Source organism: Suillus subaureus, assembly GCF_016647635.1.
Source record: "Suillus subaureus strain MN1 chromosome Unknown BJ212scaffold_2, whole genome shotgun sequence".
Taxonomy (NCBI): domain Eukaryota; kingdom Fungi; phylum Basidiomycota; class Agaricomycetes; order Boletales; family Suillaceae; genus Suillus; species Suillus subaureus.
The window spans coordinates 779068-794547 of NW_024538558.1; the positions used below are offsets into that span (position 1 = coordinate 779068).

Consider the following 15480-nt stretch of genomic DNA (forward strand, 5'->3'; position numbering starts at 1 on the left):
AACGCGATGATCTATAACACCGATGAAAAGAAAGTCATTACTGCCCTTGTGTACATGACCGAAGAAAGTGCTATGGGTTGGGCACTCACTTTTTACACCGAAGTCGACAACTCCATCTCCAAGTCCTACGGAACTTTCACAAATTTTGAAACAAAGTTCAAAGAAGCTTTCATACCAGCAGACACCGTCGGCACAGCCATGAACAAGCTCCATACCCTAAAGCAGATGGGCGACCTTACTTCCTACATCGCCAGTTTCAAGACCCTTGCTGCGCAAGCCTCCATAAAGCAAGACACCGTCTTGATCACGTTCTTCAATGATGGCTCAAGAAGGGGATCGGTAATGCCATCTACCAAATGGAGACCGTCCCTGTAGACTTTGATAAGTACATCGCCGCAGCCATCAGGCTAGACAGCAATTGGCAAAGAGGCGCAATGTTCTGACAGACACACCGCCCTGTTACTAAACCAAGCAGCCAACAATACATACCCAGACCTTCTATTGACCAACACAATCCAAACGCCATGGAGGTAGATCGGCTCTCAGAAGCAGAAAAAGAAGTCAATGATGAATGAAGAAAGAACAACCTCCCACCCTTGTTTGGGAAACTCCCGAACAATGGTCTCAGATCAGAACCGACTCCAGTCAAAGAGCAGCCGAAGGCACCTCTTGCAGAAAAAGAGCCAATACCTCGGGCTACCATTGAAGAGATCCCAGATGAAGAAACACCCCCAACACTCCCAAATCTTGACCCCATCCCTGATGATGATGATGACTCCTTCGACACCAAAGATGATGTATGGACCATGGACTATGCACTACCTGTATGCGAAATTGCTATGTATCACCTAGAGGATGATGAATTTTTAGTTGAATATCCCACTGACGCTTCTGAGCTGCAGGTTATCACCAACTCCTCTCTGGATACTCCATTGACCAGAGATGGTACTAGCGTCGCAGAACAACGACCCACGGTTACGCCCTTGACATGGCCAATGGAATATGTCAAAACCAGCAACAAGGTGCAACAGTTTGCATTAGCTGCCGGACTTGAGCAAAAGAAGAAATCATTCGAAGAACTCGTCCCCTCCTATCTTCATGATTTTGCCAACATCTTCACAAAGGACAGCCTCAACCAGTTGCCACCTGAACGACCTGGTATAGATCATCGTATTGAAACGAAACCAGGTTTTATCCCTAAAACGTCCAAGGTGTACCCATTATCAGAAGCGGAACGAACGGCAGTCAAAGCCTTTATTGACAAAAACGTGAAGAAAGGGTTTATCTCAGAATCAAAGTCACCACAAGCAAGTGGATTTTTCTTTGTGGGAAAGAAAAGCGGAGACCTTCGTCCTTGTCAAGATTACTGGTATATCAATGATTGGACAGTTAAGAACACTTATCCCCTGCCGTTGCCACTGTCATTAGTCGCTCGGTTGTATGGTGCCAAATACTTCACAAAGATGGACGTTTGATCTGGGTATAACAACATCCGTATCCATCCTGATGACAGATGGAAGGCTGCCTTTACCATGGAATATGGTCTCCTCAAACCAAATGTCATGTTTTTTGGTCTCTGTAATTCTCCCGCCACTTTCCAAGCATATATGAACTGGACGTTCCAACAGGAGATTAACAAAGGCTGGCTCGTCATATACATGGATGATATTCTAATTTTCTCAAACAACCTCACTTCCCATCACACATGAACACGGCATGTTCTTGAAAGGATCCATCAGGAGAGACTATTCCTAAAACCAGAGAAATGCACGTTTGATGCACAAGAAGTGGAATACCTGGGAATGGTTATACGTCTTGGGTGTGTGGCAATGGACATTGCCAAAACAGATGGTATTTGGGATTGGCCTACCCCCATGATGGTAAAAGAAGTTCAATCATTTTTAGGGTTTTGCAACTTCTACCAAAATTTCGTCTCTCATTACTCTGACATCGCCAGACCATTGATCAATCTAACAAAGAAAGCCACCACGTTCCAATGGTCAGAATCTTGTACTACTGCCTTTGCCATGCTCAAAGACTGTTTTCTGAAACAACCTGTTCTTTGTAACCTGGATCCCAACTGCCAATTTGCCATGGCAACTGATGCCTCACTAGTGGCCACAGGTGCAGTCTTGCTGCAAACCGATGAAAATGGAACATACCATCCCTGCAGTTACTTGTCACAGACCCTGAACCCAGCAGAACAAAACTATCAGATCTTTGATTGTGAGCTACTTGCGGTTATCCGTGCCCTGACAGAATGGTGTCATTACCTCGAAGGGAACCCTCACCCCGTCATTGTTTTCACCAACCATAAAAACCTATTGTACTTCCGCACCGCTCAGAAATTGACTCGCAGGCAAGCCCACTGGCAGTTGATTCTATCTTGTTATGACATAGAACTCCACCATGTTGCTGGAACCAAACTTGTAGCCCCTGATGCACTCTCCCGGCATCCTGACCATTGAACTAACTCCACCAATGATAATGAAGACATTACCCTTCTTCCCAACTCCATGTTCGTCCACCTTCTTGATGTTGAACTCATGACCTCCCTCGCAAACCCCAACTCCTCTGACCCCAACCCCATCTTCCGCGCTGCATCTGATGCCTTGGATGGCCTTTCCCTTCCCCCAATGAAATCCGCTCTAGCAGACTGGTCAATTAAGGATGATGTCCTTTACTATAAAGACCACGCTTACGTCTGTCCTGCTGGATGACACCTTATTCTGAACCGATGTCACGATCACCCTACCGCCAGTCACCCTGGGCACTTCAAAACTGAAGAATTGGTCAAGCAGGACTTTTGGTGGCCCTCTATGGGTACCTATATCCGTAAATACGTCAAGGGTTGTGCCCTCTGTCAGCAGATGAAATCCAACATCCATCCCACTACCCCACCTCTCATCCCCATTCCTTCCGTTGCTGCTGCCCCATTCGCGCAGGTCTCTGTTGACCTTATCACTGACCTTCCTCTTTGTGCCGGCTTTGATTCTGTCATGGTTGTGGTCGACCATGGGCTTATGAAGGGGGTAATTCTTATCCCATGCACAAAAAACATCACTTCCAAAGGGGTTGCCAAGAAATTCTTTAAATATGTCTACTGAAGATTCAGTCTCCACGAAAAAGTCATTTCCGATCGTGGACCACAATTTGTATCCAAGTTCTCATGAGCCCTTGCCAAACTTTTGAAATACGACATTGCCGCATCCACCACTTATCACCCCCAGACTGATGGTCAGACTGAATGACTCAACCAGGAACTCGAAACGTACCTCCGAATCTACTGCCAAAATCACCCCGAAGATTGGGTAGAACATCTTCCCATGGTGGAATTTGTGCACAACCACCGGAAACATGATTCTCATAACACTTCTCCATTCTTCCTAATGATGGGATATGAACCACGAGCCCTTCCACACATACTCCCTGACTCTACAGTCCCTGCAGCAGAAGACAGACTCTGCTCTCTCCAGAAATCAAGAGAGGAGGCACTCTCCTGTCATAACCTTGCTATGCAACGAATGGCAGAGCAAACTCATGGGCAGAAGTATCACCCATGGAAGATAGGAGATAAGGTTTGGTTATCTGGAAAGAACCTAATCATGCAGTTACCATCGTGGAAACTTGCACCTAAATGATATGGCCCATTCCTGATCACCACTGTCCTATCCCCTATCACTTTCACACTCCAACTACTGCCGCAATGGAAGGTTCACCCCACGTTCCATGCTTCTGAGTTATCGTCCTATCAAGAGACAGAAATTCATGGTACGAACTTCCACGACCCTCCCCCTGACATCATTGATAATGAGGAAGAATACGAAATTGACACAATCTTATCGCACAAGGGCACGGGTAAACGAAGACGCTATCTTCTATCCTGGAAAGGCTACTCCTCCGCCAGCAACGAATGGGTCCCAGAAGAAAACCTTAGCAATGCTACCAAAATCCTTGCTGCCTATAAGAAGGCCCACAAGTTATAGATTCAGAACAATGTCCTCTCTCAAACAACTACATCTCTGCATACTACGCATCGAAGAACTCACCACCGCTATGAACACCATAGCTGAAGGAAATGCCCACCCATTGTCCCTTCTTGACTATCAGACTGCCACTGCCAATGACCTCACCAATAACACATCTTCCCCACCAACTTCCGACTCTACCCTCACACTCACCGATGACTCTACCCTCACCAACTACTTCTCTATCATTGATCAGGTTGAAACTAGCGCTCTATTTGAGTCCGCCATCACTTCTCAACAGTATGCTATAGAAATAGACCGCCTTCTAGGAGAAAGAGGAGCAATATCTAGCAGACTCATTATTAGGATTATCAGGGACGCCAGTCTTATTGAACGTACCGCCAATCTTTTAGAAGATGAGCGTCATAAAACCATCTTCTGCCACCTTCATATACGTATTTGCAATACTGCTATCTGTCTACTGCCTGATGATACTCGAGAAGCCATTCGGGAGGCTATCCACATCGTCATGGAGTGCATTGCCCTCGACCCAATCGCACGACCCCCTTCCCCACACGTCATCACCCCAGTCCCACTGCTGATCCCTACAGCAGCTGCTGCTGAACATCAGGATAGTAATATCCCTCCTATTGCTGTACTGGACATACCAACTTCTCCATCTCCTACCCCCATCGCGCCCACCAAATGTAGATACCCACTCAAACGGAGATCATCCCGCATCGCCACCAAATGGGCTGCATCAGCCTCCCCACATAAACCACTTAAGCGATCAAGATCCCCTTCCCCACCAGAACAATCAACCTCCGTCACAATCATGAAAACTGCACCAGTCGATAATGTTGTGTGCCATAATTGTCATGCTGCCAGGCATCGTCACAAGAACTGCCCTGCATATTATTGTCGGGTGTGCAAGGAGCATGCACCCGGACACCTATCAGTCTTTTGCAGAGAGTTAAAAGAAGAAGCGGTCATTCCACTGGTTTGGACTGATCCAGGTTTCTATGAGGCCTTAGCTCGCTGGGAGATTGAGCAAGATGCCATTTACCATGCCGCTGAGTTAGCCAATAGGTTACTCCCTATTACAGAAGAACAGGACGATTTGCTCCATTCTAACTACGACACTGACCCTATTTACTGGGCAAATCAGGATAACTGAAGTCGGTGACTTCGTTCCTAAACATGGGGTAATGTTACAGTAAACACTTGCCCCTATTCATTTTTCCTCTCTTGTGTATTACGTCATGACCATGTCCTAGTATGCCATCATTAGACTTATCTCTTACCATATCTGTATTACATCACGATCGTCATTACTGTCACTAGATGACTCATTCTTATCTCTGACTTGTTCTTATCTCTGACTTGTGCTTATCTCTGACTCACTGCTGACATATACGTACCTGCCCTAAAGCACTTATGTCTATATAAACTTGGTCATGTACTTAGTAGATCTTTACTTTAATCTTACTAGGTTTTACCAGAACTTCCTTCGCTTAGGACCCCCAATCCTAAGTCGTCTGAACCACCAATATTCAAGTTAGAGACACTCTCTCTAACTTGTCTTACGACCCTTGCTTTTGCAAGGTCTTGATTCAACTTCAGCTGTTGCTCTTATCAAGCAGCTGTTGTTGCGACTATCCTAGTTCGTAACAGGTATATGATTGTATATGTAAGTCATAATCAAAGAGTTGGACTGGCACGAGCAGTGAGAATGAACTGGGTGAGCTACCTAGGAGTATTCATACTCAATGGTGCTGGGCCACAGGTCAGATTGATGTACTGAGATTGTGACAGATGACAGAAGAGATGTGATGGGGCATGTGCAGAGAGGTCTGGGGCAGTAGGGTTGAACATTGAACATTCATAATCAAACTCATGAGAATGTTGGAAATTTCCAAAAATGGTTGCAATGAGGCATTCTTGAAACAAATTTGCCTGCAATGTGTTGTACCATTGCCATACCACTGCAAGACTGTTGCAATGCACATTTCTATGGTAATTTTAAGGACGACTCTATTATTTAAACCCATTTCAAAGGCCATTTTATCTTTAAACCTTGAAATGCCTTACAAGGTGCTGAAATCCAAATTAGGAATTTCTGACAAAATTAGTAAAGACTTTGATGTAATTAGACACACTGTGTCATAAAAGTAGGTATACATGACAGAAGGGCAGTGATAGCCTGAGGGCATGTGCAGAGAGGCCTAGGGTTTGAACATTCATAAATTGGACTTGTGCTCAATAAATTTAAACATAACTAGATGCACTATGATAGAGATGTCATAGTCACACTGGATGACAGAAGGGCAGTGATAGGGCAAGGGTACAGAGGCCTAGGGTTCATAATCAAACTCATGTTCAATGAACATGTTGTCCAGCTCCTCCACAACAGATTCCGTGCTTCCATTTTTCTCCTGGCCAAATAAAACTTCTTCTTCTACCCCAGTATAGTCATAGTCTGAGCCTTCGTCATCTGGCTCCTGATGGTCTAGGTCGTCTCCATCAATGTCTAGACCATCATCAGAAATGTTGTGAATGGCAAGCTCCTCATGGTCAACACCAAGAAAAGTTGAGGTGCTCGGAAACATACAGGCTCTGTGGTATAAGAATCAGTTGTACCAAAGTGTCTTATACATGAGACATAATCTCCAAGGGTGTGAAATTTGCAGGTCTGGAGATTGAATGACACTTTCCTGCATAATAGTTTGTCTGCAGTCAATGTCACCTTCTCTGCCTGACCAGCAGTTTTCTTGCCCTTGTCCACCTGAGATCTTCTGGTAGCTTCCTTTGCCTGACGCCTTGAACAAGCATTTACTTCCCTATCTAGTTCTCTTGAGCCCCTTCAGTGACAAACTCCATATTATATAGGTCACCCAACCTACATAATATCCTGTATAAGATGGGCCAGTAGACTATGGGCCAATGTTATGTATATCCTCAATGTTGACAGGTGGGCCCATCTATGCCAATGTTATAAATATCCTCAACAATGGCAGATGGGCCGGAAGAAATATTATTACTAATGGATTAATGGAGATGGATGGGCCCATCTGGGCAATATGTAGAGTAGGATAGACATATATTATAGACAGCTGGGCTGAAGAGAGATGTATGGTAGATATTATTATATAGACAGGTGGGCCAACATATTAGTATTATTTGTAGACAGGTGGGCTGAGGTGGGGGTTATATTAGATAGATGGGTGGGCTGACATAGGGTATATTAGATAGATGGGTGGGCTGATAGAGGGGGATGTCATATAAATGGGTGGGCCAATGTAGGGTATATTAGATAGACAGGTGGGCCGATGGGGCAGGGAAATATGTATTATATATACAGGTGGGCCAATGTAGGGTATATTAGATAGACAGGTGGGCTGACAGAGGGGGATATCATATAAATGGGTGGGCCGATGTAGGGTATATTAGATAGATGGGTGGGCCGATGGGGTGGGAAATATGTATTATATATATGGGTGGGCCGACATAGGGTATATTAGATAAACAGGTATGCCCAAATACATATCATTTAGACATATGGGCTGAGGAGGGTATCTACTGGGTCATCTGTGGCAGGAATGATATGTGTGGTATGGTCAATAGGCCCACTATTGATTGGTGGTTAGAGGAATGTACCTGTGGGGCCATCTGTGGCAGGAATAATGTGCATGGTATGGTGAATGAGCCCATCATCATGTCCTGGCTAGGGATGTCCATCTGTGGGGGCCACCACTCCATGAGCTAAGGATGGGACATTGTCAATGGGCCACCTATCATGTCCTGGTTAGGAGGGTTCATCTGTGGGGGGCACTGCTGTGGGAACCATGCATGCAATGCCATCAATGGACCTGTCATCATATCATACACATGTGGGAGCCCCTGCTGCAGGGATCACACATATGGTGCCATTAATGGACCTGTCATTGATTGCATACTGTATGGCCTTGGTTGAGGGGTGCACATGGCTGGTGGCTATATAGCCAGTCTGGATGGTACTACTGGATGCTCTATGGCCAGTCTAACCCAAGTGCTGGCAGTATTTCCACATGGGTTCTTCCCAGTTAACTCTGAGAATTTTGGTATTTGCTAGGAATGTGTTAGTTGGTAGTGACAATGAAGAATCAATATTGTACCTTTGATTTCTGCTTTCCCTTCACTGGTTTCTTGGGAGGCATGGTTAGAGAGATCTGGAAAGCTAAGGGGCAAGGGAAACACAACTAAATTTAGAGCAGCACTGACTGCCAATCAGTTAGACATATGTTTCATTGAGGTAGCAAATTGAGGGTGGGACCTAGAATTCAGTCTGAACACACATGGCAATCATGTAATTGTATCAGGTGTGATCAGTCAAGCACTATAACAGTCGGTACAAGAAGGGAAACGCCATCTACACATTGTCAAAACATGAGCCACAAACATGTCATAGGCAGTACACTGAATTGTCAGGAAATAGGAGGGTAAATAAAGGGACCCCAAGCTACACACAGAATGGTCAAGAACATATACTTAATCACTATAGAAATAAATATAAGCACTTGAATATTAGTTGAGAAATGAGGAGGTTACCTCAAAATTCACCTCTAAAACAAACCCTTCACCTTTGATGCCCAGTCAATTGGAACTAACTTCTGATACATCATTGAAACAGCTTTCATTGTCATCCTTTGATTCAGTGCTGTTGACAAAGGGGTCTGTAGAATACTTATCCTTGGGGATTGTCTGGTTGGAGTCATGCAAGTTGTGATTGATTGCAAAGGCCTTGAGTTTATTTAATTGCTCCTCTGAAACACTGAATGCTAGCAGCTCCTCCTTGTAGGAGCAAATATCAAAGTCAAAGTCATCTTCAAGCTGGTTTGCATGACAGTTGGTCATGAACCTTTTGAACATGTGAGCTTCATTGGACACTTCAACATATTCCTGAGCATTCTTTCACTGAAGTAGGCTAAGAAGCATTTGATAATGCTCAGCCTCCTCTATCTCCCTCCCTGATCTTCATCACAAGGTCACAGAATACATTCAGCAACATGCAAATGATGTCAAAGGGTGTTTCCAGATGTTTACATCAGCAAAACCCTAACCCTATGTGCAGTGCTGCACAATGCTGCATAGCAATCACAGTGTCACAGCAAGGTCCCCCCATGTACAGTGCTGTACAGTGCTACACACTACACAATTTCTCAATAAAACATAATTATTAGCACACCATCTTGTTATATACATGTTTGTGACTACATTACACTCATTTTTACATAGAATCAATACTTGTGTGGTGCTGCAAAGCCTTTACAACAAAATCTATGTGACCTGTGACATGCTGTGTGGCTGTGGCACTGTACCCAAATCAGGGTTTTGCTGATGTAGCACCATCAAGATTTGGTCCAAGTTTCATATCCAACTGCATTCAACATTCCACCCATCAATTATCATGCCTAGCCAAGCTGTCCAAGCTGAACCACCAAGTGATACATTTCCATCCAGAAATTGTAATGCAATTTTCTTAGACATGGATCAAGATGCAAATAACCCTGGTTGTAAGTTGGTTCATACTACCTATTGTGCCATGTACTGATGACATCTATTATCTAGTGTCCATTGCTCAAGTTCACATTGTATTCCAGCTGGCTCCACCCCAGCACTCAACTGCAAAGCTTCCTGACTTCTTGTCACACCCCCTCTATGTCCAACCTTTTCATATCATAACAACCCCCAAGGATCTAGAGGACACTCAGTTGTGGAAGCTTGAGAGGGTATATACACCTGCAATGCAGCTCAAAACCCACACCGGGTTTGTCATTCCCATAATGGAGGTAACACACACTGCAGGGTTGGTCCCAGTGTATGGAGAAAAGGTTGACTGTTCCTTGACTTCAGCAACATCTCAAGAGCACTATGACCACTTTTATCTCATCCATTACATGGACAAGGAGATGTATAATGCATTGCATGAATCATTAGACACTGAGTATACTCTTTAGCATTAATCTTATGCCACTGTCCTTTCCAGTAGTAACATCATTTGTAAACACAGTACTGCATGCACAATGATCTTGGTCTTGATTAGATGCTTTTTGGATCAATAAGATGATCAACTTGCTGATAAATCTTGTCTGAGTGCTAACGTGATAATCAGACTGACCAACCAATCACATCCCTCCATCACTGTGAATGTAAGTGTTCATAACATGCTTAGCATAGGTGAGAGAAGCCTTCATTTCAGTGGTTTTGCAGATGTGCTCTTACAGAATATGTTCAATTTGTGTCAATTATGATAATATTGCATAATGGTATAGTAGTACACATCATGGGTACTCCATAGCAGTATTGTGGGCATTTGAAATTAGGATAAACAGTGGGATTATAGTAGCATGGAAACTGAAATAATGCTGCTTGAAGTCATCTGATGAGTGAGAGAATATGAAGAAAATGGACCAGAAAATATCAATGCATGCAGAAGTGGAACAAAAAAAGTTCTAGTAGAGTTGGCCATTGCAGACTAACTTGCCCAAGGTCCAAGAATTGTTGGCAACCTGTTGCAAGCAGATAGTTAGGACAGCATCAGCAAATATACAAGGTACACACCAGTTGGGTGGCCTTGTTGTTGTATTTCTGGTGTGAGATATTTAGTTAATACAGCTAGAAGCACCAGTACCACTGCTTACCCTGTGCTGATCTGATGCTAGGTGTCTGTTAAAAATAATGTCTACTACATCTCCTCATCATATTCCTGCAATAGATGAGGTTATATGTGCATGTTATCACATACTGCAGCCTCACACTGTCTCAGTACAGTAGAATCCCTGTGATACAGACTAAATGTGACAATCATCCCATTGTTCTGAACCTGTGTGGTCAGTGCAATTACCTTCAGATATATGACATATGAGACACTCACTGTGACTTATGTAAGAGGCAGGACTGGTGGAGGAGAATGGTAAGACCTTTAACTTGGAGGCTGGCAGGGAGGATGAAAGATGGGGGAAAGAAAGATGGAAGGAAACCAACAATTTATGTAGCTTTGGGGTGCTGCACAACCTTCATAGCTTGCAATGACATAATGAACTTCATGAGACAAAGGTTGCACTTGGTAATGCAAAGTTCATGCTTACAATAGGCAGTTCGCACTTTTTGCGATACAGAATTTGCGCTCTGTAATACATTTTGATTCAAAGGTGTGATGCAATGCGAACTTTGCGAAGGTTACGTCGAAGACAAATCGAAGAAGTCAGAAACAAGCACACATTGACACAGTACAAATAAGGGTAATTCACACCACAGCATCTCCGAGCCTATCCGGTAAGGTCCAGTTTTGACTGGGGGTCAACGGCGGTATCATACTTTACAGCTACGGATAGATCGTAAAATACTCCAATAATTAAGCAAGTTTTTAACCAAATGTTTGACTCTATTGGCAGCATTAGCACATAATCGAAGCAGCATTTGGATGACCACATACCGAGCGTGCACTTTGTTTAACTTTCGATAGTCGCCATTCGTCGGGTTTCTCGTACTAGTAAATGCATGAGTCTCAGATGTATGTCTCGTATGGATGCAGTTCATACCTTGTTGTACAATGGTTCGATCTTTTCCTGCCTCTTCCGCTTACTAATCTTGTTGGCGTCGGCGACTCTGAAGAACTGAGGTGCAACCTCTACAAGCCATTTTGGCTCTATAGTAGTGACGTTATGACAGTATTCGCGAGTGGTCAACACCAACTCGTTATAGATTAGCCATTCAGGCGCGCGGTTGAAGAGAGCGGAAGAGGGATGGATATATACGGGTGTTCCCTCAACAAGTGTCTTGTAGCCTTCTTGAGGATCTTTCTTGGCTGCGTTCCGGAAGAAACCAGAACATATCGCCTTCCGCACACGGTTGTAATCCTTCCCTGCCGATAGAATATCATGCTTGTATCTGAGAAGATTGTCAGAGTTACAAATCAACTCATCCAGAATTTGCACGCACCTGTCCATGATACCCACTAGCTGCTTGCGAATATCCTGCGCACGCCGCATGCTTCTTGCCTGGATAAAGTTCTCGTAGCACCAAGGATTCGAAAAATTCGCGCCTTTCCAGCCGTTGTATACCGTCAGAAGGGTAAGGTGATCGCCCTCTGGCTGATGGAATTTCGCTTTTTTGGAGTCGGCTTGACCCTGTTTCTCCTTTGGACGATAGAAGACAGATTGGACAGACAGCATGGCCACAATGGAAAGAATCTCTTCAGAGCAACCAAGCTCGACAGAGGCGTTGAGCATCTTTGCAAGTGGCGGCTCCATGGGGAAGTCAGCCATCTTGCGGCCCAAACGAGTCAAAAGACCCTCGTTATCCAACGCCGAAAGTGCGTACAATGACTCCAACGCAGTTATCATGGTCTGCGCTGGCGGTGGATCCATGAAATCAAAACTAAGAAGGTCGTTAATACCCATTGCCTTGAGCATCAGAATAGTATAGGCAAGATTCGTCCGTTGAATATCGGGAATAGAAGTGGGTAACATCTCGTTCCGGTAGGCAGCCTCTGTGTATAGACGGTAGCACTTTCCTGGACCTGTGCGACCAGCACGACCAGAGCGCTGCCGTGCTTGTGCCTGGGATATAGGCATGACCACCAATGAATCCATTCCTAGTCTCGGGTCATATGCATTTTGCTTCGAGAATCCGGGATCAATTACATAGTAAATCCCAGGAATAGTCAAACTAGTTTCTGCAACGTTGGTGGCGATAACGACTTTGCGGGCGCCAGGAGGAGTGGGTTCGAAGACACGCGACTGTACTTCGGATGGAAGGGCGGAATAAATGGGGAGGATGATAAGGTCTGGCACTTTTGGGCCCAACGCTTTCATACGCTCAAAGAGAATTTCGCATGATGTGTCAATCTCCTCCTGGCCCGTCAAGAAGAGGAGAATGTCGCCCGGAGGCTCGGACAGATGGATTTGCATGACGGTGATTAATGACGCGTCCAAGTAGTCGGATTCCGGCTCTTTGGTGTAAAGGATCTCTACGGGGTATGTGCGACCAGGAATGGTGAAGATTGGGCACCCGAAGAAATATTTCGAGAATTTCTCGGCGTCCAAAGTCGCTGAGGTGACGATTAGCTTTAGCTCGGGTCGCTTCTTGACAGCCTCTGCAAGCAAGGCGTCAGAAAATGTCAACAAAATGAAGGTGCACAAACTTGCTTTTAAGAAGACCGAACAAAACATCAGTTGAGATGGTCCGTTCGTGAGCCTCATCAAGCATGACCACGGAGTACTGGCTGCATAGTGGGTCAATCACCGACTCACGCTGCAGCATACCATCCGTCATATATTTGATCTTGGTTTCCGGGCTCGTGCAATCTTCGAAACGGATAGTATAGCCAACTTCTTGGCCGAGACGACATCCCACTTCTTCCGCGACACGCTTTGCGACTGACATAGCGGCCACACGGCGCGGTTGTGTACAGCCAATACGTCCTCTATCAGCAAAGCCAGCCTCCGCGAGGTATTGAACCATTTGTGTTGTCTTTCCAGAGCCAGTGTCTCCAACAACAATGAGCACTTGATGCTATAAAAGTGAGTCAGAAACTATTCGATTGGCAGAAAACAATCAATTCACCTCGTCAATGGCCTTTAACAGAGCGTCTCTAAGCTTATATATAGGTAGATTCTTCCGCTGCTCCTGTATACTGAGGCTTGTAATTTCACCGTATGTCGTCGCCTTGTTCGATGTCGATTCCCTCCATTTAGGTACTTCGCCAGCTCTTTGATCCTTGAGATTACCTCTCATGTCTTGAGCAAACATTCTGTCTGATTCCTTCGCCATAGGGTCGAGCCATGGTGCACTAAAGTCTCGAGCTTCAGAGTCAGCTTGCTCATTCGCTTCTTGCTGACGAAGCTCGCGTCGCTCTTTAGCCAAAGCTGCACCTCCTAGGGCTGCTCTGTTGAGGGAGCCATCAGGAGCTTTGATGATTTTCACAGGACTGAGATCGAGAGTGCGTTTCGTCTGACCAGCCAAGAATGCCGGTTCCTCTTCCCTGATTTCGACGTCAAGCTCCTCCTCAACCTCCGCTCGAGCCACGGGATTGACGAAGTCTTCGTCAAGGTCAGGATACTCGGAAGCATCGATGACACCAGATGAGATGAGCTGCTTAATCTCCCATCGTTCAGGTGAGGTCAGACGTTTGGCGGATCGGGTCGCTAATGGTTCGTCTTTTGAGCGCAATGGTACAGCATTCGCCCCAGAGGACGCGCGAGCCGCTCGTTCGCGCTCTTCCTCCATCTCGGCTTCAGATCTGATCCGTAAGTGAGGGGTGAGATCGCGACCCGTAGCTTGGTCTACATCCTTCATAGATAGACCAATACGGCTGCCCGCGATGCTCATCACCTTAACCTTGACCTGTTGTCCACGACCAAGGAGATCCGACGCGGAGCTCGCACGTGCACCCTGCTGAATATTTGAAACATGCACCATGCCTGGAAGTATGTTAGCAAAACAATGTTGAGGACCAAAATGCTTTGCGCACCTTCGATACGTCCCGCAACGCCCTCTAGTTGCACAAAAGCGCCGAAATCTTTGAGGCTTGATATTCGGCCACTGTATATTTTAAACAATATCGGCCGCTCGTCTGCATTTCTCCCCCTCCAATCATCCCTCCTTGAGTTGTAATTGCGACCCCTGTCAGGGCTTGGACTACGACGGCGTGGTGACCGTGACCGAGATCTGTCTCTTCGCTCCCGCTTCGTAGGCCTCTCGTCCTCATCTGTTGTTTTTGCCCTCTTCGCAACACCTTCAAACTGAGCCATCATATCGTCCACCTCTTTCATGAGCACATCCTCCTCCTTGTCTGGCACAGCGAGCCCAGGGAAAAGTCGTTTCTGCTTGTCCTTTTCACGACCAAGTGCGTCTCCGTTCGCTTGGGCGTGTAACGCGCCATGAGTAACTAAACTGGATTTCTTCTTGTGTTTCGGATGCAAGCTCAGGATTAAACGATCCACGTTCTCAACAAATGAGTCGGGGAATTCAGCGCCAGCATTACTGAGCTGTGATTTGAAGTCGGGAAGTGATTTAGATTGATCGTGAAGAGAAATGACAAATTCAGCGAGTGTTTTATCGTTAATGCCAGTATAGTTGTCAATCTCCTGAGTGATTTTAGCGACTAGCGAGAGTACTTCAAGGTTGTAAAGATCATTCTCTGCCATAGCAAGGTTGTAATAGGGGCTAGAGTTGTTGAGAGTAAAGTAGATGCTGCGAGCAGGCCCCGGAAGCTTCCTATGATGTTCAGCGCTTTCAGCCTTCAAATCGTTCTGAGGCAACGACAAGGGTAGTCACGCATCACGGAAATGTCACAGTAGTAGTGTGACAATGTGACATCCGTCGGAGTCGAGCAAAATTCAAGTGAAATGTCGGTAGTAACTGTCTTAAGATTCTAAAGATGCAACGAGCTAACAAAACTATGCGCCTACCAGGAATCTGTGACCTCTACAGAACTGAAACAAGTACATTCCAATGCTTCTCCGCATCA

At 45.4% G+C, this 15480-nt stretch overlaps 3 protein-coding genes across 3 annotated transcripts; 1 reads left to right on the plus strand and 2 right to left on the minus strand.

Moving 5' to 3' along the window:
- Positions 1 to 6322: 6322 nt before the first annotated feature.
- BJ212DRAFT_1475056 (uncharacterized protein) lies at positions 6323 to 6688 on the minus strand (the record flags this gene model as incomplete). The annotated part of the gene is made up of 2 exons (XM_041339191.1): positions 6323 to 6584; positions 6624 to 6688. The coding sequence occupies 2 exons, from the start codon at positions 6686 to 6688 to the stop codon at positions 6323 to 6325; spliced, it is 327 nt and encodes a 108-aa protein (XP_041198912.1).
- Positions 6689 to 9411: 2723 nt separating this feature from the next.
- On the plus strand, positions 9412 to 10522 carry BJ212DRAFT_1509419 (uncharacterized protein; the record flags this gene model as incomplete). Its single annotated transcript, XM_041341638.1, has 4 exons — positions 9412 to 9520; positions 9576 to 9918; positions 10120 to 10156; positions 10283 to 10522. 4 exons carry the CDS (start codon positions 9415 to 9417, stop codon positions 10322 to 10324), a joined length of 528 nt encoding a protein of 175 aa, XP_041198913.1. The 3' UTR covers positions 10325 to 10522.
- An 881-nt stretch (positions 10523 to 11403) lies between these two features.
- BJ212DRAFT_1443736 (P-loop containing nucleoside triphosphate hydrolase protein) lies at positions 11404 to 15157 on the minus strand (the record flags this gene model as incomplete). Its single annotated transcript, XM_041337873.1, has 6 exons — positions 11404 to 11496; positions 11549 to 11897; positions 11949 to 13104; positions 13157 to 13523; positions 13575 to 14431; positions 14482 to 15157. 6 exons carry the CDS (start codon positions 15155 to 15157, stop codon positions 11404 to 11406), a joined length of 3498 nt encoding a protein of 1165 aa, XP_041198914.1.
- Positions 15158 to 15480: the final 323 nt, after the last annotated feature.